The 27,156-nt window shown below is 43.3% G+C and overlaps 1 protein-coding gene across 1 annotated transcript; it reads right to left on the bottom strand.

Moving 5' to 3' along the window:
• Positions 1-2,897: 2,897 nt before the first annotated feature.
• Positions 2,898-12,344, bottom strand: drd2l (dopamine receptor D2 like). Its single transcript, XM_070966398.1, has 7 exons — positions 11,976-12,344; positions 10,106-10,215; positions 7,943-8,079; positions 5,597-5,814; positions 5,347-5,430; positions 4,788-5,172; positions 2,898-3,210 (listed from the first exon to the last, which is right to left on the bottom strand). The coding sequence occupies exons 1-7, from the start codon at positions 12,342-12,344 to the stop codon at positions 3,014-3,016; spliced, it is 1,500 nt and encodes a 499-aa protein (XP_070822499.1). The 3' UTR covers positions 2,898-3,013.
• Between the last annotated feature and the right edge of the window lie 14,812 nt (positions 12,345-27,156).

Here is a 27,156-nt window from a genome sequence, read left to right as displayed (position 1 = left end):
AAACTTGACCTGATGATGGCGCAGGAGGGAAAGTGGAGGGATCATCAAAGTTATTACATCCTGAAGGAAACAGAGTATGTTTGTACCATAATCATCGCCATCCAATCCAGTAGTCCAGTAGTAAAATAGACATTTTACTCAAAACCACAAAGGTGAAATCAAGGTGGCGCTGGAGGAAAAGTCAGGCGATCACCAAAGGATTCATCCACTGGGGACCATGAATGTTGAACAAAATGTCACCTTAATAGATGCTGATGTATCTCAGTCTGCACCAAAAGGCAGACATCGCCACCTGCCATGGCATGAGCGTAAAAATAAAACAAAAGAAAGTATTTCTCCAACGGAAAATTTAAATATATACATACAGTATATATATATATATGTACAAACTGCTCTTCTCCTGTATTTCCTGAGCTGCTGATGACGTGTTTTGTGCACTGCAGATGAATGATCTATAATACATCTTTACATTCAACCATAATTCTAAACTTTACAAGTAAAATTCGACACAAACATTCCTGCGCTGAAGCTTTAAAAATGCCAGAGGGTTGCTTGCTTGTTGTTCATAACACAAACGAGGTGCCGCGTCCTCCCCACCTGCACATGACACTGACTGAATGAATGAATAAATAAAGCGCGCAGGCCTCATTTGCTCCAGCATTGGTGTCAGAGTCCTTGTTTACTCCAATAAGGCAGACTGGCAACTCTCACCAATCTGAACTCCTCAGACGCAGAGAGCTCTTCCAGCCCTCCCCGTGGTATCAGTCAGGGCAGAGATGGACCTCTAGCTCAGCTTCTCCACAACAGCTCTCAACGTGCAGCAGCATTGGAGCTTAATAGCATTGTTTCGTCGTGTGCAGAGAGGCACATCTGTTGGGTTTATGAGCAGGACAGCAGAGCTCCTGTCAGGGAGCTGCTGGTCACAACTAAACTTTCATATCCTCAGACTCCTTTAAACTTTCTGGCACAAGGATGCTTGAACTTTTTCTCAATGAAACTTTGGCTGTTAAAGGTAAACCAGGAGCCAGAAGCCAGTTAGCTTAGCTTAGCAAAATGACTGGAGATAAACAGCTCGCCTGACTCTGTCTTAAAGTAAAGAAAATCACCTTACAAGCATCTCTAAAGATGCTTGTAAGGTGAGATGCTAAGATGCTAATTGACAACTAATTCTTGTTTCTGTCAAACATGCAAAAAACAAAGTATAAAATGGAAATACAGTGGTTTTACAGGGGTTATATGCTGCACTCTCTTGGCCTGGGGCAGTGATGTCCTGGAGTCTTGTTTTCACTTATAGATTGCGGAGACTCCACATTACAAAGTGTTTATTAATAAGTTTTAGAGCTGCTATAAGGTGGATGTTATCTCCAGAGAGAACCAGGCTAGCTGTTTCCCCTGTTTCAACTCTTTATCGCTAAGCTAAGCTAACAGTCTCCCGACTCCAGCCTCATATTTATCGCATATATCATTTCACTCTTGGCAAGAAACTGAATATTTCCCCAAATCCAAAGCTATTCCTTTAAAACAATTATTTTTAATCATAGACTGACTTTAGGCTAGCTGACATTCTAGTAAGAGTACAGATTGGTATCACAGCATCAACATAGTTGTAAGTGGAGTGAAAGCACAGCTCTACCAGTGTTCAGTGGCAGGATGTGCTTGTATGAATTTTTAAAGTAACCAAAAGGGAAAAAAATATATTTCAGGGGCACAGGTGCCAAAGAATCTTTAAAATATTCAACACAGCCTGCCTGAATCTTTTGGGAAAGGGAAGGCACACACGCACACACATGCACGCACACACACAAAATCTTACAGTGTTGGTATTAAAAAACAGTGAAAAAAGCCCACGGTGAGATTTTGCACCATATTGATGAAAAAGGGTGAAGGCTTTAAATAAAACAAAGATCATTCAGAAATCCTCAGTGTGCATGCGGAGCTCTGTCTGAATACCAACCGCTCAAACGTGCACAACACCTGCGTAACTGCACACAGTTAGTGCTTTAACTACCTCTGTGCCAAGGCAGGGGGGAGTAAAATACACTTTACAGTCCTATAAATAAAGGATTTCTAAATTGCTTGACATTTGTACTTCGTAGATGTGTTTCCTAGAAAAACAGTATGTGGTGCATCGTGGGCAAAAAAAAAAAAAAAAAAAAAATCTCCTTTAGGATTTTAGGAAGCTGTCATTTCATTGTGACGCCGATCATTTCAAAACACAATAAGCAATGAAAGAAAATGTTTATATTATCATCATCAGTGGTCTGCACAATACTTATGGTCTCTCTTCTAAAACAGTAATATTATTATTTACAACACTAAATGCATTTACATGTATGCACACTCAATTAAAGCGACTGTACACATGAAGTCCGATGAACGCTCTCCTCGCTGACTGCTGATTTCGTATGTGCGCTCAGTCAATAACTCTTCATTGATGAAACTTTAGTGGGTTTTCAAAGTTTGGGGAAATTATTGAGCCTTGGGTATGAGAGTTTTTTTTGTCTTGACGTATTCCAGCCCTCCGAGATGAGCATGTGCAAACAAATAACAAGGTGCCGTTAACAAGAGAATACAACAGCTACCGTCTGACACAGGTCGAGCTTTGGAAAAACAGTCACGTCTTTCAGTCAGGATGCTGTGGAGAGATCCTCAGATATTCCCTTTTCAGACTGTATGTACACACTGCAGTGCATGTCTTCTTCCTTAACTACATCCAGTGGTGTTTGTGTTTCTTGTAGCCGTCTGTTACCTGTCACCCACTTTCTTTCTGCGATCGTCAAGTAGTGTCTGTTTTCATTCCCTCCGCGTGCCATGTTTTCTGTCTTTCTTCAGTCCTCTCTGAGCTGCTGGTTACATTTTTCTCATCTTTTCCATGAAGCTTGTATCACTTAAGCCCAATCTACTGTCTCTAAGTGTCAAAGCCGCCCCAACTTCTTTCCCTTTACTCTCTCCCTCCCTCTCCACTCTCTCACCTCTGATCTCAAGCTTGACAGTTGACTCATCTCTCCAGTTCTCAGCAGTGCAGGATCTTGATGAAGGCTTTGCGAAACTCGATGTTGAAAGTGGTGTAGATGACAGGGTTGACGGCGCTGTTGAGGTATCCCAGCCAGGTGACGGCGCTGTAAAGCGAAGGTGAGATACAGCAGCTCCTGCAGTGGGCCTTCAGCACGTGTGTCAGGAAGAAAGGCAGCCAGCAGATGATGAACACGCCTTGGAAACAGGGACAGGAAGTGGATTAGAGGATGAGTGTGTGAGTGTGTGTGTGCAGGGATATATTCATGAAATATCCCACCAACTCCTGCAATCGTGATTCACACAGAATCATGACAATCAGCTGAAACAATAGCTAGAGAGATGATAAACAGCACATCCTCATACCTAAATGACTGAATACACTGATTGTCAGTGACTCCCAAAACAAGATATGACTGTTGGTGCCAGCAACAGGTGTTTTGTTGCCTAAAAGATCAGGATTTGGGTCAAAATGAGCACATTATTGTTATGTATGTGACGTAACTTAAAGGACCACTGTAGATTTCTTCTTCTATTAGCAGAAAATAACTGTATTTTTTTTTTTTTTAAATCTTAGAATGATGCTCTACGGTAGCCCAGAAAAGACAAACCAAACCTTTTCGTGAGTTTTGCAGCCACTGTAGTTTCTCCTACACGCTTGGAAAGGCGGGGTGAGGCGAGGGGTGTTCAGGTGCAATTTGTAACCTCACCACTAGATGTCACTAAATGCTACACACTGGACCTTTAAGTACAGTACATAAGTTAGCACTGACTCTCGATACGAACAGCCGTCTCCGGCGTGAAAGTTTGTTTGACCCATCCATCCACCCCACCACCTCCATATGTAGACTTTCTTGTTCTTTTCACCAGACGTCCTCCTTTGTTCCCATCATAATTATTACAGCCACTAGAGGTCGCTGCCTAACAATAAACAAGGCAGGGGCTGTAACGAGCTGCTCGCACACATGGCTGAATATACAGCGGAGGCCATTAAAACTGGTGCCATGGATGTCAACCATGTGTCTCTTACTAAAAGAGGTGAAGCTTAAAAGTTTTCGGCAAATATGCATCCAAAACTTCAGAATAGAAAAGGCTCATTGTTTTCAGTTTTAAGCTACTTTTTACAGAAAATCTAACCTGACGTCTTAAAAGGAAGAGATCGTTTTAAACAGATTTTCTGCCTTATTTTCTGCCTCATTCAGCCGAAGGTTGTTGTGTTTCCTGCTACAAGAAGACGCTGACACTGACAACTGCAGTTGATGCTCTTGAAACCAGCAAAGCTGCACACTGCCTCGGGTGACAGAGAGGGGGAGTTAAAGTGGATGGAAAGAAAAAACCTGTAAAACTGCAGTGTTCATCTATCAAAAGGTATTTTATAATCACATTTTAAGACTAGTTTCTCTTTAACTATTTTCATTATATATTTTTTAAACAATAAAAACTTTAAATAATGACCTCTTCATCTCGATAATGACCTAAAGGAAATCAAGTATAGTCGGTAATGTCAGGTGGAATTTAACAACTTGCAGGAATTTAATTACATTTGCAATTATTTACTTCATATGAAGCATCAGCAGATAATATTAGATATAACTAAATAGATCAAAACAACACTAAATTCTTTTTGATGCTTCCATAATTCATGTGGACTCATTTGTTCAGATAAAAGTTGTCAGCTCGGTGCACACACAGAGTCAGACAGGCTGAAAGTGTACTGAGTACGTGCACATGGTCAAAAACCCCTCATCCATTACTCTGTACATCCCTCTGCTCACCGAGCACGATAGCGAGCATCTGCGTTGCCTTCCGCTCCTTCTGCTGCGACAGCCTCCCTCTGACCCTCTCCTTGGTGATGCCCCATCTCTCTCTGCCACTGCTGCGCTCCCTCCACCCTTCACGGCCCCTCATGCCATCCTCAAGGGTCGGGGGCCGAGGCGTCAGGGCCGATCGTGTCACGGTCGAGGGAAGAACCGGGGCAGGTCCAACTGAGATGGCCAAGGAGATCCTGGCCCGTACAGAGTGGGAGGAGGTTTGTGGAACAGGAGGAGCAGGAGGAGGAGGAGGAGGAGGTGGGGGAGTAGCCAGGCTCTGCTCGGTCTGTGGCAGGAACTGACCCGGCTCCACTTCGAGGGGGTGAACCAACGCCTCCTTCACCAAGGTCTGACACACAGAGAGGGACGAAGGAGGGAGGTAAGCATCGGGGGACAAATGAAGGTGCAGACGCTTGTAAAGATGAAGCAAAAGGCGAAAGAAGGGAACTGAGGCAGGCAGCAGGCTGTATGAGAAAGATGGTGGAGGTGAAGGGAAAGTGGCCGTTTGAGTCAAGAAACTCACCACTTTCTTGCGCTGTGGGCCGGCGGTGGCGGGCCTCAGGATCAGGGTGCACAACTTCACATCCTCTGGTTGTGTGCACTTATTCTGAAAGGGAAGAGAGCAACATATAGCATTTATATATAGCAAACTGCTACTATAGCTTGAATCAAAATGTTGTGACTGAAATAGAGTGCAAAACAAACAGTTTTGATTAGGGTCCCTCAAATTTTTTGAGGGTTTTGGTAGTTGACGTCCATCTTTGCGCCCGTACCTTCCTGTGTCGATGGCCTTCTGCTGCCTCAGACCCGCCTTGAGCGTGCAGGCCGTGTCTACGTGGCGGGGCGGTGCGTCTGCCTCGCCTGCGCAGCACCACGCAGATCTGCGCATACACCAGCAAAGTGACAATGAAGGGAACGTAGAAGGAGGCGACAGATGAGTACACCACGAAGGCCGGATCGGCAAAGCTGCACGTGGTGCCTTCCCGGCTGGCTAATGCAGGGGAGAGAGAGGAAAACAAGCCTCTGTTTCAGTTCTGTCAATTTACACGAAACAGAAATGGAAGGAATAGTTTGGCTTGATTTTGGGGAATATGCTTACGGAGAATTGGATGAGGGGATCGATAGCCAAAAGATGGTTAGCCTAGTTTAGCATTAACAGAGGTCAAAAGGCTAGCTTGGCTCTTATCAAAGTTTCAGTGCCAAGAAGTAGTGAAGCACACAGCTCTTATAAAACCAGTGAGATACAACTTGTACTTAGTGAGCTTTAGAGGTGCTAGCAGGTGGTTTTTAGCTTAAGACAGACTTATGCTAGCTGCATCCCCCTGCTTCCAGTCTTTATGCTAATAAAATAAGCTAATTGTCTGTGGCTTCATATTTCCTGCACAGATATGGTGTCAATTTCACATCCAGCTGTAAAGCAAATCAGTGTATCTCCCAAAACCTTGAACCTTGATCCTTGAAATTATTTGTTTCAAGGTCAAGAACGAACCTCAGCTTTTATGCAAACATGAACAAGAGGGAAACTTAAACATTTACAGATTCATAAAAATGGGAAATGAAGACCATGTGTTCTAAAGCTTAAGACCAGCTACTAAATGGACCGACAGCTGAAATGCTTCAACACATGCACACACTGACGTAAGGACTGAATGGAAATCTACATGTTGTCATCTATGAGCCAACCTTTGCTGAGGAGACTGAATATTTTTCTCAGTTTGATCTTACGTCTTTCAGTATCTTGCTGTGTTTGGATCTATAACTGAGGCTGCCGCATGTCAGAACCACAAGTGGTTTCCTTTCAGTTCAGTGTGAGCACATTCAAAGCTGGAGTCCCTCCTCGCAGCTGCTGTCATTAAGGCAGAGGTTAGCAGCTGAACATCCCCTCCTGCTCCCTTTGTGAGAGGATAACAGTGAGTGTGTGTGTGTGTGTGTGTGTGTGTGTGTGTGTGTGTGTGTGTGTGTGTGTGTGTGCGCACTTGTTTGCAGGGCGGACGTCATTCCTCAGTGACAACAACATATGGAAATGTCACTTAATGGTCTGTGTGTCTGTGATAATGGGTATTTAAGTCTAAAGTGTGCTCATTTACTGCATGCTAAGATTTATTGACTGAGCAGATGTATGTTTCTTTTTCTTTTTTATTGTCTCATCAAAGATTAATCATCAAATTCAGGGACAGATGGACCTGGATATTGCAGCAGCTGTGCGTGTGCATGAGACAGTGTGAATTCTGGTCTATTAGTGAGTTGAGGCTTTCCTTTTCTGAAGCACACTTCAGAGGACCATGAAGCACAACGACAGAATACCCCTAAATTAAAAAAAAATCATCAACAGCTTGGCATTAAACTAGCCAATCTCCTGTTTCTAAATGAGCAAAGATTAAAAGAAGAGACTTTTTGTGCTTTAATCTGCATTGGTGTGAAACAGGCCACATTTATGACCGACCACGGTGGCGACCCAGTGGCGCCTGCAGTAGACGCTGCACCTGCAACAAGGCTCTGTAATGGAAGTGAAATGCAAAAGCTTTTTCCCCCTCAAAAAGTCCAGTCTTGTAATGTGTGGGTGGGTGGAAGTCATTGGTGGTATTCTTCCCTAAAAACAAAGCAAGGATTACAGGCTGTGATAATGGAGGACCATTTCTAAATGCCCTCATACTGCCAGATACTTAAAAGCAACACAGTATGATTAGGATGGCTATCATGCTTACTTTAACAACCATACTGAAAATTACATGCTGTATTCAACAATTATATGTTGTACTTTATAATTATACAGCCCACAGGTTGGGAACCATTGCTTCCTCCAATAAACTCAAATTTAGAGCAGCATTTATGACATTTAAATTTCGGACAAGAGTCAGTTCATTTCAGTGGATTGCTCGAGCAAATCTTGAACTATGATATGTGAATTTATGACCAGTTTGCACCATGGTGCTGACCGTAGAGTACTACACCACCCACAAATAGCCACTACATCAGCAAGCCTCCAGCATCAGCTGCTCTGTGAGGACGTGAGAATCTGCCGTGCCTTGTTGTGGAGTGACCAAGCACTAAAACTGCAGCCTGGGTCGAGCTAACAACACCCGAACGAGTGAGTGGGGGAGATCAGATGCAGCTGTTACCAGTGTTGTTGAGTCCAAACAGCAAAGGGCAGGAGATGGCAAAAGAGAGGAACCACACCACAGCAATCATCACGGCCACCCTCCTCCTGGAACTGTATCTGGTGTTGTAGAGCATCGGCATGGCGACTGCTGTGTATCTGCAAAAGAACACGCACACGTAGATGCGTGAAGCTCACGGAAAACACATCGAAATGCCTCTCACGCACACTCACTCATGGTGCATTTGAACACATGCATCAACAGAGAACAAATACATATTAATGCATTTTCAGACTCTATTATCCCAGCGTCATGTCCACATATATTTCAAAGTAAACTGTGGCACTTGATTCAGAGAGAGATGCAAAAAAAATTTCAAGTTTCCTCTCAAAGCAGACTGAAGCTGTCACTGCCTGTTACACAACCACAAGGACACAACACACACACTTGCCAGTCTGTCAAAACCAATTAAAGCTGTCTGCTGTAAGCAGGTGTGAGAGGACTTCTTCAGCAGGTTGCCGTAATCCCTATGGGAGGCAGACGGTCACGGACGCCAACACAGAGATACCCCACACTCTACAGACAAAACTCAGCTTTCAACAGATTCAATTCAAAGCAAGTCTTTGTTGTTTTCAGGTGTGAAAATCATGCAGTCCATGGATGCTGGAGGTGCAGTGCTTTTGTGTGTCTAAAAATTCTTCCAAAAAAGTACCTCAGGAATAGGTTTCAGGCAGGGGTGCCGCAGGAATTACGCAGGTAATGTGCAGGACAACGCCTAACGTCTACTACTTGTTTGGTCTAAAGGTATAAGTTTCTACGTTGTTGATGTATGCAGCTACAATATTGCATTTTGCCAGAATTAAGTCACAATATTTAGCATGAAGAATTTCGTAAAACATTTTAAAATGCGTAAATCCTGCCAAAGGAGATACTGTGCATGATTGCCTTGCAGAGTAGCTGCCATGCTGCAGCTCTGTGAGGCTGTGATTTAGCATATTAGCATGCAAACATTTGCTAATTAGCAAAAAACATCAAAGGGTGAAGGGAATGTCATTAGTTTTGCAGACTGACCAAAGTACTGGACAAAGTGAAATTTGAGCTGTGGCGCTAGATGAACCACATGACTGTCTGTAACATCCAATAGTTGTGGAGATAATTCACTGAAATGTCAACTTCATGGTGGTGCTGGAGGAAAGCCAGAGGTTCGCTAAAGCCTTTAAGATTCATCCACTGCCTCGTTCACTGAAGTCGTTGAAGGAGTCGTAAAATCTAACAAGAAAGTTGACAACACAAAATCCATACAGCCATGTTGTTAGCATGGCTAAAAATCTGCAGTATTATACACTGAAAATATGACTTTTTTGGGTTTAAGCTAATTTATCTGATTACTTGCTATCAGCCACAGTTGGAGGGTTGCATAAAAAGGCCAACAACTCCCACACTGTCTATCTGATGTTGATGTAAGCACCCTCGAATTAAAGTCGTCAGCAACCTTGTAGTGGCTGTTTTACTTCAAATTACTGCGGCTCCAAGCCAAAACAGCTTTCTGACTGCAGCGTATATATTATCATCTACTGCTTCAACAAAGCAATTAGGCTGTCTCCTTAGATATTGCACCAAATGACACAAGTCTAAACTGGTGCGGCCTCAATGTGTCACTTTGTCAGAACGATGAGGACGCAGCTGCAGACGGCTTGGCCGCCGGGTGTCTGGTCACCTCCCCCTGGACCCGTGAAGAGGGCATCAGGTAGAAGGCCCAATCATCAAACACAGTCTCCTTGAGCCCCAGAGAACAAACACTAATGACTGCAGAGGACACTGTAAAAAGACACAGTGGAGGCCTGTCATTACCTGCTTAAAGACAAAACATCCTGTGACAGCAGGATGATGGATGCATCATGTTAAGAGCGAGTACAAAAGGAAAGAAATGACAGATTGATTCACTGTCATCTTTGCTATTTTGGTCTTCCTCCTGGCTAAAAAAAAAAATCACTCTGAAATTATTTATCCTCGGCTGACTTCTTCCTGGACTGAAGAGAAGTTTTGGAGAGAGATGAATTGCAGGAAAAGATGATGAGACGTTAGAAGTGTTAGAAGTCCAATGAGGACAAGGAGGCGCATCGAGAAAAGAGAAACGCACACAGCCAAGAGAGCGAGCTAGTGAAAGAGAATGGAGGAATCCACCTGTCGATGCTGATGGCGCAGAGGTTGAGGATGCTGGCGGTGCACATCATGACGTCCAGGGTGAGCAGGATGTCGCAGTGGATGAGACTGAAGCGCCACTCTCCCACCACCTTCAACAGAGCAGGGCAAACACAATCTGACATGACGCTTTATTCCACTTTTCATTCACTTCTGTATGCTCTTCACTCAGTTTGTTCATTTAGGCCAGTTTAATATCTGTAACACTGGTGGGGCAGCATTAATATTAACCAGGCTGGATCACTCAGTTCGCTTAATAGAACATATTTAATATTTGATGCCATTTGCATGATTTGCTTCTGAAGTGACCTGATTTACCCACAAAGAGGCTGAATGTTTAATTTTATCCTTGATATCACAGTTAAAAAAGGCATTAGTAGTTTATGGTGTGCTGTGCCATGTTTGTAATTCAGTCTTTTAAAGACTGGAATGATCATTCAAGGTTTGTTGTTTTATTCAGCAAGTTTCTTGGACCTGTTCTGCAACCGCCGCAGTGATTATTGGCATGAACAGCAGAACCTGGAGGTGAAAACATAATTCCCTCCTGTCCTGTCTTGTGTGATATTAAACTCATTATCTTTGGGTTTTAGACCTCTCTGTGACACTGGGACTTTGTGCTGTAGCACAGACTGAAATGCAGGAAGCTGCAGCTGGATTGGAATAACGCAGTGATGCTGCAGACACAGCAAAGATCCACTGTGAACGTAAACCAGGCAGGAGGCGAGCTGCATGCATCATTATTGCATGATTAAATGAAATGTATGAATATTTGACATTACTGCACTGTAATGCATTGCTTTCCTGTAACCACATGCCTCAAAGCTCAGACTCACACACCTTGGCTGACATCTTTCTTCTTCTGACAACAAATAAAAAGCATTTGCTCATTCCAGCTCTTCAGTTATGAAGATTTGCTGCTTTTCTTCATCGGATGTAACTGTAAGCTGAACATATTTGGGTTTTAGACTATTTGATGACCTTCAGCGGTGCCTCCTCCAAAACCCAACAGCATAAATGAAAAATATCAGAAATTTTATTATGCTGTAGTATTATATAGACTAAAACTACGTCAGTATGAGAGCTATGGAATTAAATATAGATATAGTAACGTTACAAATAAATAATAATATGCTATCTTATTTTTACTATTGACTACTTTAGGGCAGGTGGCTGCTACCCCCCGGCCACCCCTTGGCAGCACCACTGATGACATCACCTTAAACAGCTGTTCTAATATTTTCTGACATTGTATAGACTTATTTATCAGGGGCTACAAGTACCTATTATTTTCATAGGTAATCAATGTGCCGATGTTTTTGTTCATGCCTAATTTTGCATGTCAGAAATGATTTACAAATGTGTGTTATAACATCCCACAGCCAAAGAGGATGTATTCAAATTCAAAGACATGGAGTTTACGGTCATATATACAGTAAAGAAAATAAGCAAATCTGCACATTTGAGAAGCTCAAATCATTATTTCTTGAAAAATGATTAATCAGATCAATCATAATGATTGATATGCTATAGATAAGTAATCACACCTTGCAGCTCTAGTTGATTCCTTGAATTTTATTAAAACACCTATTACATTAAATTGCCATATGTAATATTGCTGCTCTGACATCTGATGTTCCTGCATCTGTTTTGTGTGTGTTGCAATGAAAAATTATGATTTTTAGAGAAGCACACACTCAATTCCCATTTTCTCCTCCACTGTTAGTCCCCACTGCATCAAGCTGAAGGTGTGTTTCCTCTTTTTTGCTTACAAAACAAAAAAGTCAGAGTGCTGACAACACAGAAACACAATATATTAACAGAGGAAAAATGAAGTGCGCGCACACACACACACCTCCAGGTAGACGCCCCAGGGCATGACCAGCGTGGCCAGCAGCAGGTCGGACACAGCCAGCGAGACGATGAGGTAGTTGGTGGTGGTCTGCAGGGCGCGCTCCCGCGACACCGCCACGCACACCAGCACGTTACCGAACACCACGCAGAAGATCAGGAGCACCAGCAGCACCGCGTAGAAGTTGTACGGAGGAGAGGAGGCTGCCGGAGGACTGGTGCAGTTGGAGGAGGACGTCAGCGAGGAGGAGGTGGGGAAGGATACGGGGGAGTATGAGGGGTCATGGGTGACAAAGATGGAGAAATTGTGCTCAAGGGAGGAGAGAGGGAAAGAGGGAGGGGAGGTCTCGTCTGACTCGTTGAGCAAAGTCATGATCTTGCTCCGGTGGACATGGTCAGGCTGGAAATTGATGAGACAAAGAGAGACAATAAAAACTCTGGGACCCTTCACGATCCCACTCGATTCAGCGTTTCACAGCAGATCCGACAAAGAGTGGCTTCTGAGTCTGACAACAGAGGAAAATAAAGGTTACTGCTGCGCCAGGGCAGGAAATCTGTCTTTGGTGTTCACCTCAGAGAGACATCTGAGCAGGACACACATACAAACAACAACACAGGCAAGGACACCTGACTTTGTCTAAACCGCCGACTGAAACGCAGATAAAAGGTCTCTTAGATCTGCACAGTCTTCTGGCCTCTGCTGCTCCGAAAGGTCGTTCGAAAGGAAGTAACTCGCATCCACGGAGGGGAAACTACTGTGTGACTGTGACGGTTTGCACAAATGAAATCAGTTTGACGGCTAAAGCGGAACTCCTAACAGATGGAACAGGTTGGTGTCACAGAGAAACTTCTTCTTCTTCAGTCAAGATTTTCAGTTTCCAGCCGTTGTCTGACCTTCTTTCTCCAGATCACTTTGGTGACAACAGTGATGCCGGCGTTAAAGGTGAAGACAGACTTCACCAAAACCTCATGCGTCCTCGTGGAAAGGACGGAGATGCAAGGAAAAGACAAAAGTGAGGGAAACCATGCAAGAGAGAAAATGACTTGTGTTTTTAGAAAAATGAGACGTCCGTTCCTCTGAGGCTTTACAGACTTCCGATGAATGTGCGCTGTGCTAATGTTAATAAAGATCCACAGTTATCAGTGCCAGAGCAGCAGTGGCACAGGAACCATTTCTGCCTTCAGAATATGTTTCTATTATTTATTCATCATTTGCATCTGTATTTATTGATATTCTGAATGTGAAAACATCATTTAATAACCCAGAATATGATTATGGTGAAATTTAAATGATTCAATCTGCATCTCAGAAACTCATCAGCCTCACATGACTGAATAGAAAAGATGTAAAAAGTGTTTCTTGTTGACTGACGGACGCTCTGACTCTCTCTGACTTTAACTGCAAATAACACATCATGAAAATAAAGTCTTTCTCATAAAAGAAGAAAGTTGTTTGCGGTTGTTTAGACCTTCAATTAAATTTGTAACGAGATGGTGAATCAGAAAAAACAAATAAAATTTAAAGCATGGGAGTGAAGCACTGGAGCGTAATCTGTTATCTGTCTTCACTCTGGAACGAAACTCCACTGATGTGCCGACTCGCCCTTGTGTTGGATTTCAGTTGCTGATTGGACGCTGCAGCTGACTGATTGGTTTGAATTAGAATTAGAATTCCTTTATTGATTCAAATTCTAAATTCTAAATCTATAATTATAATTCCTTTATTGATTCTAATTCTAAATCGATCAGTCAGCTGCAGCGTCCATTCAGCAACTGAAATCCAACACAATGGCGTGTTGGCGACTAAAAAACTCAGTGAGGGTTGCTCTTGTTTGCTCACGGCTCCTCAGAGATCCCTCCTGCGAGATGGCAGACCAGAACGACTTCACGTGAAGATCGAGGACTGAAGAAAGTCAGCCAAACTGTCCCTCAGGGACATTAAAGCTCAGCTGTCCAGCTCACATGAGAGCACTGCTGATTGGTTTGATTCAATTTGAAGACTGAGCTTAAGACAGAATGGCTCTCCTGACCAATGCAAAAGCAGAAGGCAGACGCTCTAACGGGCAAACTGTCCCTCCTCTGATCACGGGCTTGGCAGGGTCATGCATGACACAGTCTATTTATCCACATTTGTTCAAACACTGTCTGTTTGAGCATACAGATAGACCTTGGAGAGATGAATTACAGCATAGCAGCAGTTTGACGAGTTTCTACAGATGTTTTATTGCTTTTTTTCCTCTGCGTGGAAACTTGTCAACATTTCATTCCATTGGAACCATCAAATCCAGCTTCTGTTCTGCATGAAGGAGCAAACTATAAACACTGTGCTGCAGTGTTTGCAGGCTGAAGGAGTGGGCTCGCTTTATGACTGAAATACACAGTTTTCACAGTAAGGCTGAGAACAGGAAGAGACACAGAAGACAAACACGCAGACACACATTACAAAAGATCTTCTGCAGTATGAACTTATGCTTAAAACTCACTCACATTTGTAACCTGCTACAGGTTTGCATGTGTCTGCAGACATGATGACAACTTCTCTTCCCCTCTCTCATCTCTCTGTTCTGATTCTCCCCATCAACCGGACTGTATGGCATGCAAAAAGCTGCATAAAATATTCATCTGCAACAGGAAGTGGATCAGACCACTGACTTGCAGTATCTCTCCTGTGTGAACTTTCCTGTCAGTCCCAAGGTCACGAATGAATTCAACGTGACTCTCAGCGGTGGGAACAACACCCACTCGTGCCATCTACCCACCATCACGCATCTGCTCTGCATTGCAAATCAACACGTACCCAAGATAAGTTAACAAAACAATCATCGATCCCAACTGTTGACCTCGCACACCACCTGAGGAAGACATTATCCCTGTGAAACATGTATTGATTTCACATGTCTGGATATTGATTTGACTCAGTGGAGGACTTAATGGGGAGCAGTGCACGGACATCATTATCGTGGTAGAGGTCAGTCCAGCCGCTGCAGGGGGTAGCAGGAGTGGAGGGCAGGGCCATCGTTCAACTGGAGTAGCTCTATTTAAAGTGTGTGTCCTCTGAAGTGTCCTTCAGTAAATGGTTAGGCAGCTAATGGCTAATGTTAGCGGTTATACATTACATGATAGATTAGTTACTCGTTTGAATCATTTTACAAGCAGCTTTTGTTTGTTTTACATCTTCAATGTGAGCCTCAGTCTGGACAGAGTTCCAGCCCTGTAGAAAGCCTCCTGTGTGGTTCCAGTCCCAAAGAGCCCAGCCACTTCAGGCCTTAAGTTCCCACCTGATGAAGACGATGGAGAGAAGCATGCTGATCCTCCTCTGTCTCCTGGTGAGCAGCGAGCTGGACACCCCACAGTTTGCATATCGACCAGGCATTGGTGTGGAGGATGCAGTCATCTACCTGCACCATGGATCTCTTTCTCACCTTGAGAACACTGGGAGCACAGTGAGGGTCATGTTTTTTGACTTTTCCAACACAATCCAACCATCACTGCTCAGGGGGAAGCTAGAAGAAGCCGGAGTACATATTCACCATCGTGACTGCACATCCAACCTGGTAGTTTGCCGCATGGAGGCTCCACAGGGTACAATGCTTTCTCTTTTCCTCTAAACATCAGACTTCAGACACAACAATGACAGATGTCCAGAAGTTCTCTGATGATACAGCCATCATAGAACGCGTATCACAGGGGAACGAACTGGAATACAAGGAGGTCATAACAAACTTTGTCAACTGGTGTGACCTGAACCACCTGCACATAAACACTAGCAAGACAAACACAGACTACACCGATGAAGATCCACGACTTGGACATTGAGATTGTGGGGGATTACAAATACTTTGGTCTTCACCTCAACAACAAACTGGACTGGACTAAGCACAGATGTGGGCCGAAATTGTCTCCAGACTGAGGTCCTTTGGAGTATGTAGGACACTGTTTTCTACGCAGTGGTTTGCTGGGGCTGTGGAAGCTCTGAGAGGGACAGAAAGTCTGAGGAAAGAGCTGGCTCTGTCCTGGACTGCCCTCTGGACACCACGGAGGAGGTGGGTATGAGAAGGATGTTAGCCAAGATGGCATCGATCATTGACAACCCCTCTATGCATGAGACGGTGGGGCCATAAGCAGCACCCTCAGTGGCAGACGGAAGGTTTGCCTTTGCATATGCATATTTTTCTTTTTATACAGTGTTACATATCTTTTTATCTAATGTGCAATAGTAAAAAAAACACTGTACTTTTACCATGAGCAATTCTCAATTCTCAACTTTCAACCAAATTTTTTTGTGAAATTTTTGAAGCAAACACCTAAAATACTGTATAGTCTTAGTGGAAGACATAAATAAAACCACTCCCCCAGCAAAAAAGCTGAAAGCTAAATGCACATCCATGTTTGTGGATTTAAACTAAACTCGGCTAATCTCACACCAGCTTCCTTCATAAATGAGTTCAGCAATGACGAAGAGCGAGAGCCCCAAAGACAGAACACCAGAGCAGAAAAAAGCTGTTAGTCAACAACAGACTGCAGCGCTGTGCTTCACGAAAGCCGCTGCAGTCAAAGTAATCAGCGGAGCAGAGGATGAAGTCTTCAAACAGCACCCTGGCATGCTTTGCCCAGAGCAGTTACTGTTTTTTCTCTCTGAACTGAGCCAACACCTCACCTGCTGAGCAGACCTTCAGGTGACTTAGTTTTGTCTTTCTTGCTTTACAACTGCAGCCAAACACAGCAAGCAAACAGGGAAGTGCAAACTCTGAAGACGCAAGCAGGCCTGAGATGCTGGATTGATGTATTCAGAATAAGGAAATACTGTATTCTGTAATCCGCATAGACTCTGCCTCTGATTGGCTCTGACCCTGGCGCTAGCCAATCATATGGCTTTTATGGACATTCTACTAGGCTGTCAGAACTGTGGGCCATCCCCCAATAATTCCTCCCTATGAAGTCTTTTTCCATCTTAGATCATATATCACTCATTATCTGGAGAAAACAATGACAATGACTTCATAAGGTCGACTATGACATACTAACACTGCTCTGGAGCTTCAGAACATATTATATCACATTTTGATGAACTTTTGCCACATGCTGTGAGGATGTTTTTGATGTGAGGGTATTTACATCATGGCTAATGGCTAAAGGACAGGGTCAACTGATCAACTTGAGGCACATGTGTTACTGTCCAGTATGCAGCAACCAAAAGAACTGTCGCCGGTTCGATTCCCGGGTCGGGCCTTTCTGTGTGAAGTTTGCATTTCTGTGTGAAGTTTGCATGTTCTTCCTGTGCATGCGTGGGTTTTCTCCGGCTTCCTCCCACAGACCAAAAACATGCTCATTAGGTTGATTGGTGACTCTAAATTGCCCCTAGGTGTGAGTGTGAGTGTGAATGGTTGTGTGTTTGTGCCCTGCGATCGGCTAGCGACCGGACCCGTTGACAGCCGAGATAGGCTCCGGCCTCCCGCGACCCCAAAAGGGATAAGCGGCATAGAAAATGGATGGATGGATCAGAGATGTGGAAAAGAAACTTTGGTGCTTGGTGTTTGAATGCTGTACAAAAAAAAGCCTGCATATGATTGACGTACAGTCTGAACCATCAAATCATTTTCGGCTTAAATCGTTGCAACAGTTGTCGAAGATATCATCAATACACGCTGACACGGCGCTCCTGATCTCTGATAAACATTAGAAATAAAAACAGGAAACAAACTTTTGTTGTCTCATGACAACAGGTTGATTATCTCGTTATCTTCAGAAATCTGACTTTTGTTTTCTCTGTTTTCTCATTTTAACGAGATAAATGAAGGCGTTCTCATGAGAAAATGAGTTTTGTAATGTGGAGATAATAAAATAATTAACTCTTGATCTTGCGATAACAGCATTAAAAAAAATAATTGCGAGCACAGCGGTTTTTAGAGACACGGTCCATTTTAGAAAGCTTTAACAAATGTTTGATTGTTTAAGTGAGGAACTGCTGGTCCATCTTACAGCTTCTTAATTCAATAAAAGCTCCTTCTGGATTAGCGTTGGGACACTCGATACTTGAAGTTTCCACCTTCAGATAAGAAAAACACTGTTTACAAGAGATTACTTAAATGTTTACACACAGAATTTATGGCTCATGAACGCCACCAAAATGATTTCTCCTGAGAGCAACATGCAAGCAGAACGGAAAATGAGAATTTAAAGAGGTTCGACAAACGACACTGGTAGTTTTCTCACAAGAATTTTGGCAATATTATTTTCTGTAGGCAGTAGTATTTTTATGGCATTTAGTATTTTATATATTTGTTTAAGGATTTTTCTTTGTCTTTTATACTTTGTGTCTTGACCTTTCTGTGCCACTGTCTTTGCTTTTTTAATACTTGCTGGCTGTAACGACTTAATTTCCCCAGTGTGGGATCACTTAAGTCTTATCTTATCCTACACTGTCGCCTCACAGCTAGAAGGTCCCAGGTTCGATTCCCACCTGGGGTGCTGTGGGCGCTGCGGGGGCGTGTCCTCCACCATGCCTTCGGTGCCTGATGCCCTTTAGCTCGAGGAAAGGAGCCTTTCTGTGTGGAGTTTGCATGTTCTCCCCACGTTCACCTGGGGTATCCTCCACAAACCCCCACTGTGGAGGAACAATGTCACCCAAAAGCATGGCATGTACACGTTGTTTCGTTTCGTTTCGTTTCGCTTCTCTTCTCTTCTCTTCTCTTCTCTTCTCTTCTCTTCTCTTCTCTTCTCTTCTCTTCTCTTCTCTTCTCTTCTCTTCTCTTCTCTTCTCTTCTCTTCTCTTCTCTTCTCTTCTCTTCTCTTCTCTTCCTTGGCTCTGACTAGCACTTATGTCCAGTTACACAGCTACAGTGACATGACCATGGGACACTTTCTATAGATTGAGATGTGAAGGCCACCATGAAATGTTTACTGGTTTCTTTTCAAACAGGGTGCAATGATCCCTGCTCTGAGAAGTCGATTTAATTTCACACATGGCCACTGGAGTAAAGCTGAATAACAGCGTGCACACATCTTAAACTGTGCGTACAAGTGCAGCAGCTGGTTCCTTACGGTCAGAGCAGCAAATGTCAATGGATTTTTTTTTGTCATCATTTATGAGATCATGTGGCTGTAAGGACACACTTGGCCTGAGAACGGTGCTCAAGGAGTTGTGACATTTTGTGACTCATGCAAGCTTGACAACTTCTTCTTTTTTAGGATCTCATGTGTGGTATTTATCATTTTCCAGACTCCCATTGCAATAAGTGCAACTTTCAATGTTTCATAACTCTTATTTTCTATCTCTGCTATGCTGGTTTTTCTTTCAGATTGCCTTTCATACAGTCAATCAGCATTAATGTCACTTCTTCCCACACAAGCATCATTAAGGAAAAGATGAGTGACGCTCCCAAGCAGAGCTGAATCTCCCAAACTTGTGTGGAGTGAACCGAATGTGCTGATAGGCAAACGTAGACAAAGTCGGTGAGGTAATGTGGTGAGAGTCAGAGGACGGCGTCAGGGCTGCAAACTTTTCCATTAGCTGAATGAAGCGTTAATCTAATGAAAGACTTAATCCAAGCACAAGTTCCTCAACCATCACCAAAGTTGTAAAAGCTCAATTGTAACATGACAGTAAAGGAGCAGCTAAAACTGAAATGCCCCATTTGTGGTGTGGGAGCGTGTCCGCAGAACGAGACACAGGCCAGATGTTTCCTGAGCTACAAAATGTTGCACCCTGATTAAAGCAGCTATTCTGATGCAATCCTTTGGCGCTGTTGCTCATTACGGCCTCAATATACTCTGTGCAGATTCACATTCATTATGGGAAGAGCAAAGTCTAATTTCAGTCTGAGCAACAGAGAGCCATAACATCGCCCTGGAATTGATAGAGGGAGACGTGAAATGTGAGAAAACAAGGGTGCATGCGAAAGCAAGGTCGCACTTAGTGTTTTCAGAACGAACCGGCAGAGATTAAAAGGTGCGGGGATACAAACATGGAAAGTAAATCAGACAGCTATTTAACAACACAAATTCCCACTTATAATTAAAGAAATCTCTCAGTCTATAAACTGATATTTGGTGTTACTGCTGCAGTTATCCCTCTTGTGGGGAACATAAATCACACACTTGTTAATCCATTTTCCATTTCTTTACTTTATGACCCTCGGCTTCTAACACAGAACTGGTTCGACGCCCAATTTACCATCTTCATCTCATTAACCCCCTCCGCTGCCTCAGGCTGAGCCCCCGGTCGATTGCTTGCTTTTCTGGCCCACGTACTTAAAAATGCACAGGGTCAAATCCATAATGAAGCAAGGATGGTACTTGTTGGGAAATAAATGTTGCCGTATTGTGGACTCCTGGACAAAATGAACATGTTCAGATATTGAAAGTCTGTAAATTGAAAAATGCTGCACACATTCGGGCCAGCTGAGAAGAAGACCACGCCACTGGATTTGCTACTGAAATGGTGCTTTATGGTTTTTCTTTACAGAAAATCTCTTATTTTTCTTAAAGAGATGAGGTTGTAACTGTCATATCAGCTACAGTTTCCTGTCTTATTTCATCCTATCACGAAGGGACCCCTCGCTCCTTCATCCCTCTGTCGTCTGATGCCCTTTCTGTCCTAAATGTCCCTTCAATAACAGCCACCAGCCATCGTCCCTCCATCCTCTCCTCTTATCTCCTTCTCCCTCCGTCTAATCTCCTGTTTCTCCTCCTCTGTGGCTCCTCTCTCGAGACACTTGACAGGTCTATTACATCCTTGGCCTTGTCTGCCCCCGATGCTACTGGTGGAAAAAAAAACAACCAGTAGACTCCTATAAAATTCGTTAAAGCTGTGAGCTGTCCTGCAATAAATCTTTCATTCCTTTCACTGAGAGGCAGGAATGAGTCGCGGCCACTGGGAATGATATGGATGCTCAGCTGCGGTATAATCAGCTCTCTGCTGAGTTTGGGGCAGAAAATATTCACTGCTGCTTCACTCGTCAACCCTCATTTCTACTCTCAATCACTCCCACAGCTCCTCCTGTTTCTCTTTTCCCAGCTTTCAAACGAGCCGCCGCCGACTTCTGCGAACAAATGAAATTACAGGCCGATACGTTTAGTTATACAACGCAGAAAAAAATGCACAATATTTGTTCTTTGTTCTCCGAAAGATGTCCCTGTTTTGACACCGCATGGCTGAGTTCTTTTCGTTTGGAAGAAGAAAACCCAACAGGGAGTTGAATTAAGAGCAGCAGCTCAGACCCACAGCTGCTTAATCGTGTGTGGTTTTTTTTTATGGTAACGCACATTTGATCAGCCGCCTGGGCAGCGCCATGGAATCAATTATAATGATCTGTCTCCGCTGTGACTTGTGAGACCTCATACTGCTCCTACAGCGCATGACTTCCCGTGCCAGTGAGTGTGAGGAAGAGGCACCTTCGCATCATTAGACACTTCGCACCCTCGGTCAAACAGAGTGAAACTGAGTGAAGGGGAGGCGGCCTTCATACGTCAAAAACACATTTTTTTTCCTTTTACCTGTCGTGCTGTTTATCAGTTTAGATTGTTTTGGTGTGAGATGCTGAGTTCTGATTGGCTGTGGAGATGTCCGCCTTCTGATTTTAACAGAACTAGATGGCGCTCTCTAAAAAAAACCCAACAATGTCTCTTTCCAGAAATTATGACCCAGCTACTCAAGATAATCCACAGAGCTTATCGTGAGCAGTTTCACGAAGGAGCTATTTCCTTTACCGAACTACACCTGCAACCGTATCCCTGAAGGAAGCGTGCATCTACTCCTAGACAAGAGGCTCCAGGATGTAAACATTAATGGCGTCCTCCTTAGCTGAGCTGTAAACAAGCAGCATTGGTTAGCTAGAAGCTAATCTCCACAAGCTAGCAAAGTCAGAGTAGGGTCAGGGAAGTAGATGCATGCTTCCTTCTGCACACTGATACGGTTGCAGGTGTAATCTGGTAGAAAGAAAGTAGTTCCTACATGAAGGTCTGGGGATTATCTTCAGTAACTGGGTCATGATTTCTGGAAAGAGACATCGCTGTTGAGTTTTTTTAAATGTACTTTTTGAGCGAAACAAGATGAATGCCACCTAAGTCCATGATATTGAAGAGAAGGCAGACATCTATACAGCCAATCAGTGCTTGGCAAGTCACACCAAAACTCGGTGGATAAATGGCACTACAGGTATTTTTGATTTGAACTGTCCCTTTAAGGTGAAGTGCAGGCAAGATGTTGAGACGATGAATAAAACATGAGCTACATTCAAGTAATCCGCCAAAGAGATGATCAGAGAGATGAAATTAGCCACAGAGGAGCGCAGAGAGAGCGGGGATACACTCTGACACGATAAACGCTTTCTATTATAAGAAGTTCTGAGGAAAAAAAGAAAGAAAAAGCTCCAGAAAGTTGTGATATGAGCTCCAGATCGGACGATTAACAGATCAGAGGGGGGAATCCTTTCAACGGCGAGTCACACGAGGAGAGCTCCACCCGGGCGGGCGATGCTCCGAACAAACCACAAACATCTTTTATTCAAGAGGCAATTTTTGCACCGTCTCCATCTTTTATTTACAGTGAGAGGCTGCAGCTTCTGGAAGTCAGTTCCAAGTGCCGTGAGGCTGATGTGCTCAGACTGGAAATTAAAGTGACACATGATCACACACCGCAGAGCGATCACAGCAGAGCCAGAGCTGCCCTGTGCTGTTTCATACAGAAACATGTAAAGATGTCAGAATAATCAGAGTTACTGTTCACACACTTCCACATAAGTTTTAAGCCTTTTTAAACCTCATGTCAGTCTATGCACGCGTCCTTCAAATGAGCTTTATTATGTTGAGTGAACGCCTCCAAACCAAACACAATGCCACCTCGCAGCCTTCTGGCCACCAGAGGGTCTCACAAATGAGAAGTCCTTAAGAAGGTGTCCATTATCTGTTTCTTCACACCTTTGGAAGATGATTTCATGTCAATGAGGCACCGTTACATCAGAGCTTCACTGGACGACACTATCACGTTGATTATCCTCAAATAAAATAGAGAATATGGAAAATCCTTCAAGGCGTAACGTGGATGTTTGCACTAAAGGGAGCAGTGAATGAATATGGAGCATCCCTGCAGGGACGGACCCAGACTGAGACGAGTTATGAAATTCAAACTTTGAGTGACCTTACACAGAGAGAGGCGCCTATAAAGAACATTTTGATGACATATGGAGTGACCTATAGGTTTACATGCATTTTATCTTTATTTTCTACCTCTTGGTAATCAGCTTTGGTTTGATTAAGATGGCAGGACTGTCAATGAACCTCAGTGACTTCTGCTAGAAACTCTTGACTGGTGTACAACAATTTCTATGGCAATAAATCTTGAACTGGAAGCTGGTCTTTAGTCCCCAGCTGGCTATTTAACAATGATGCATGACTGTAATATTCAAGAACTCCCTTTTCCAAACACAGATTAATGGATCTAACACCTCTTTTGTTTTACTCCAGTAGAAATTTGTCAATCCTTCCACAACACCGGCAGGAAAAAGTACTTAAATTTCTCATTAAGACGTTTAAGTCAAAGCAACAAGTTCCTGCAGAGACTTCATCCGCTCCGAGTTTTATCTACAAAGGCAGAGCTCTGTCATGGCCACAAAAATCTGCTTTTCAGCCTCTTTTAAAGCGTTTAAAATCACTTACCCTCTGCGGGCACAGCTGCTCTCATTCAGGTCCGCTCTCCTCTGACAGCACCGGGCCATCAGGCTGCAGCATCCCGGCGCGCAGTTTCCAGCCGAGCCTCCAGGTCTGACCTGCGCCGGTGAGCCGGTGTTTGGTCCGCTCACACACACTCACTCACACACACTCACAGTCACTGAGTCCACGCTCCTCTGTGATGCTGCTCCCCTCCTCTCGCGTGTCGGTGGTCGGCGGTGGAGCCGGGGGTCGGCGCGGCGGAGGAGGTGGAGGACGGAGAGGATGGGAGGAGGAGGAGGAGGAGGAGGAGGGGGGTTCACGCAGATTTTCGGCTGTTTATACTCCTGCTCTCGCTCTCGAATACTGTGATGCTATTGGCTGAGATGAATATTGGGAAACAAGGGCCACGCTTAATTCACTTTTATGCATTTAAGGGATTATTCATATGCTAATCTGCTAAATTAGATGAGCACGTGAATAACACCATCACATCCAAAATCTTCTCATCAATTCTGAGTCTGAAAGCGAATGAGTGGATTTCCTAAAAAAATCTAATTATTCCTTTAAGGGACATCAATTAATCTGAAATTCTGCAGCCACTTCCACAAAAAGCAAGCGGTGTAACAGCCCACTCAGCAGGACCCCTCTGGAAGTTTGCAGGGAAGGTTCATGCAATGCAGAACTAATTATTCTGCAGGTAAAACGGAGACAGTGTTCAATTATCGCTCTTCAAATGGTTGAATTCCAGTCATCTGACACAGGGACCCCCAGGGGCTCTAAAGGGATAAAGTTTCTTGTTAATTTTTAATATCTTTTTTTTTACTTTGAGTCTTCAAAGTAGATTTTTGTCGTCTTCAGACGACAAAAATCTATAAAATAAGACACATACTGGATGATCTCACCTGTGCTGGCCTCTAAAAATCGTCCGAATGAGACCAAACCATAAAGGAAAAATGACCGACTATAACCCATGACCACAGTGAGGCCATAAACTGCCATGAGAGCTCGTGAGGAGACACAGCTTTCTTTTAAAGGGTCTCTGGAAGAAAAGATTGGGAGCTGCTGTAAAAAGTAGAGCCAGTGCACAGCAGGTCAGTCCAACACATACTGTTTCTAATACATGAATAATCAATGACTTTTCGGTTTGCTTTAAATAGTGTGCGGATCCTTAAAGGCCTCTGCTTCAGGTAAAGCTGCTTTTCATACACACAGCAAGCCAAAATAACTGTCTGTTTCTATTTCCCCCATGCTGACTATCAAACTACCGTAGTTCTTTCCAGGAAACTGCCATGAAATGATCTGGAAATAACAGTGAAAAAAAAACAAAACCCTCACAAACAAACAAACAAACAAACTGAGCATCTACTCTGGAAGCTTCAGCTGCATCTCATCTTCATGAGTCGTCACGACAAGATTTTTCTTTTTGTTTTGGTCAAAGCGTTTTCTATGCTTTCACAATTGATTTTGATTTCTTTGCATTCACCAGTTTCCTTCATGTAGATCATGTGATTCCTGCTCTTGAATGCATAATTCAGCTGGAGTTAATTAAGGCTGCTCTGGCATTAATTTGTGGCATCTCGTCTCTGTGGAAGTCAGCAATCGACCAGGAGATGTCAAAGAAGTTGGCTTTAGTATCCAAAAAGCACAAAATCTTATTAAAACTGTACTAAATTAAATTGCTCAGCAGCTTCAGATTGTAACGTGTATATTTGCTCAAGTATTGCACTTATGTACAACTCTGAGGCACCTGAATGTAGAAATTATGATGCAATTTTAAACTTCTTAACACTATATGAGGTAGGGGAAAATATCTGCATGAATTTTACTTTTAATACTTCAAATAGTACAAGTTGCCTGGATTTTCAGTGCACCACTTTTGAAGTTTTTTGAGTGAAGGTCAAAACTTAAAGCTGTTCCTCTGAGGAAACTTATTCATCTCAAGTAATTTAGTGGTGCAAACTCCAAAAATTCTTCTTATTTGAGGGCATTTGTTCCTGCTCTTGTATGTACATGTACTGGGCTGTGTACTGGAGCCACATCACTGTCAGGACGTTTTGGTTTTCTTTGGTCAGTATTTCGAATGTTATTGATAAAACTGCTCTTCATACAGCGTGTGCACACAAGAAGGACCATTTTCTTTAACAAGTGAACTGTAATGTAAGCAATGAGCAGAACACTTGTTAAATGTAAAACTGCTGCCTGATATTAATGCTCTGATGCAATTTTGTGACGCGCTGTCAGTTTTTCCTTCACTGCGATAGATTACCTTTAATGGCAAAATGATGATAGAAAAAGCTCAGATTTAAAGGCATCAACCAGGAAAACTGTCCCAGCTGTCATAATTAACAATAACAGATCAAAAGAAAGCCCAGTGGCTCCCAGCGCTTACCATCACCGACAGCTGGGCTGGAACGAAAACACGGATCAACATACAAATGATCTCCAGTGAGACAGCAACGCGTGTACAAAGCGATGATGACTCCAAATCAGCTGATTCACTGATGAAAACACTGAATTCAGGTTTCAGGTCGTGCATCAGATGTGATTTAGTAACTGCAACAGTTTGGCTCCAATCGCTTAAACTTCGACTTTCAGGCTCCACAAACGCAGCCTGCAAACTCACTTTCCTGATAAAACCAATCAGGAGACAATAGATGTGGTAAATAACATTGGTGGAATGTATTTAAGTACATTTCTAAGTACTGTACGGAAGCAGTTTTGAGGTATTTGTACTTAATTTCAGTACTTTGCTACTTTTAGTTGCTAGTTACTCTGCAGATTCAGATTAATAGGAATTAATTACACATAAATAATGTTTTATTATAGATTAACATACCCAGCAGTATATCTAGCAGGAGGTCGCACTGACCTTTGGGCAGCAGAATCTAATCAGCTTATCCTTGAGTTCAAGTGAACGTTTGTGGCCAATTTGAAGAAAACATCACGTCAAAGGCTCCATCATCACGAACTGGACTTCAGAAACAGAGCCAGATTCCTTCCATTCAGGCAGCTTTGCAGCATTTGACCTCGCAGCCCCCCGAAAAACTTCCTCCCAGCAGGTTTGTGGTGTGATATGCAGGATATGCGGTGGGGGATATTTCAGCTCTCAATCCATCATCTGAAGCTCTGATTGAACGGACGTTATGATCCAGGTTCAGCATGAGGTCAGTCTATTCATCAACACTACGCTGGACTTCAAATTCTGTGTGAGGGACCTTTTCTTTCTCCTTTCTTTCATATGGTGCCTGCATGATGATGTTGGGCGACAGTGAAGAGAGTTTTTAGATTTTGGGGGGTTTTTTTGGGTTATTTCTCACTGAAAGATATCATCCAGAATCTCAGAAATTTAGTTTCTAGCACAAAATTTGATCCCAAAACACTGAAAAGCCCTCAGTGGGTTTGATAGAAAGTGGTTTTGTTGAGGAAATGAGCTGCATTGAGTTTCAGTCCTTCACCTTATGAGCACATCCTGTAAAAAGTATAGCACCCCTTTAGAAATGCACCCCTTTTTATCGTCTTAGAACATTAAATCAAAG

Source organism: Chaetodon trifascialis, chromosome 7, assembly GCF_039877785.1.
Source record: "Chaetodon trifascialis isolate fChaTrf1 chromosome 7, fChaTrf1.hap1, whole genome shotgun sequence".
In the NCBI taxonomy this organism is placed as follows: Eukaryota; Metazoa; Chordata; class Actinopteri; order Chaetodontiformes; family Chaetodontidae; genus Chaetodon; species Chaetodon trifascialis.
Note: the sequence above shows the minus strand (reverse complement) of the source record. Positions and strands in the feature narration are given on the sequence as shown.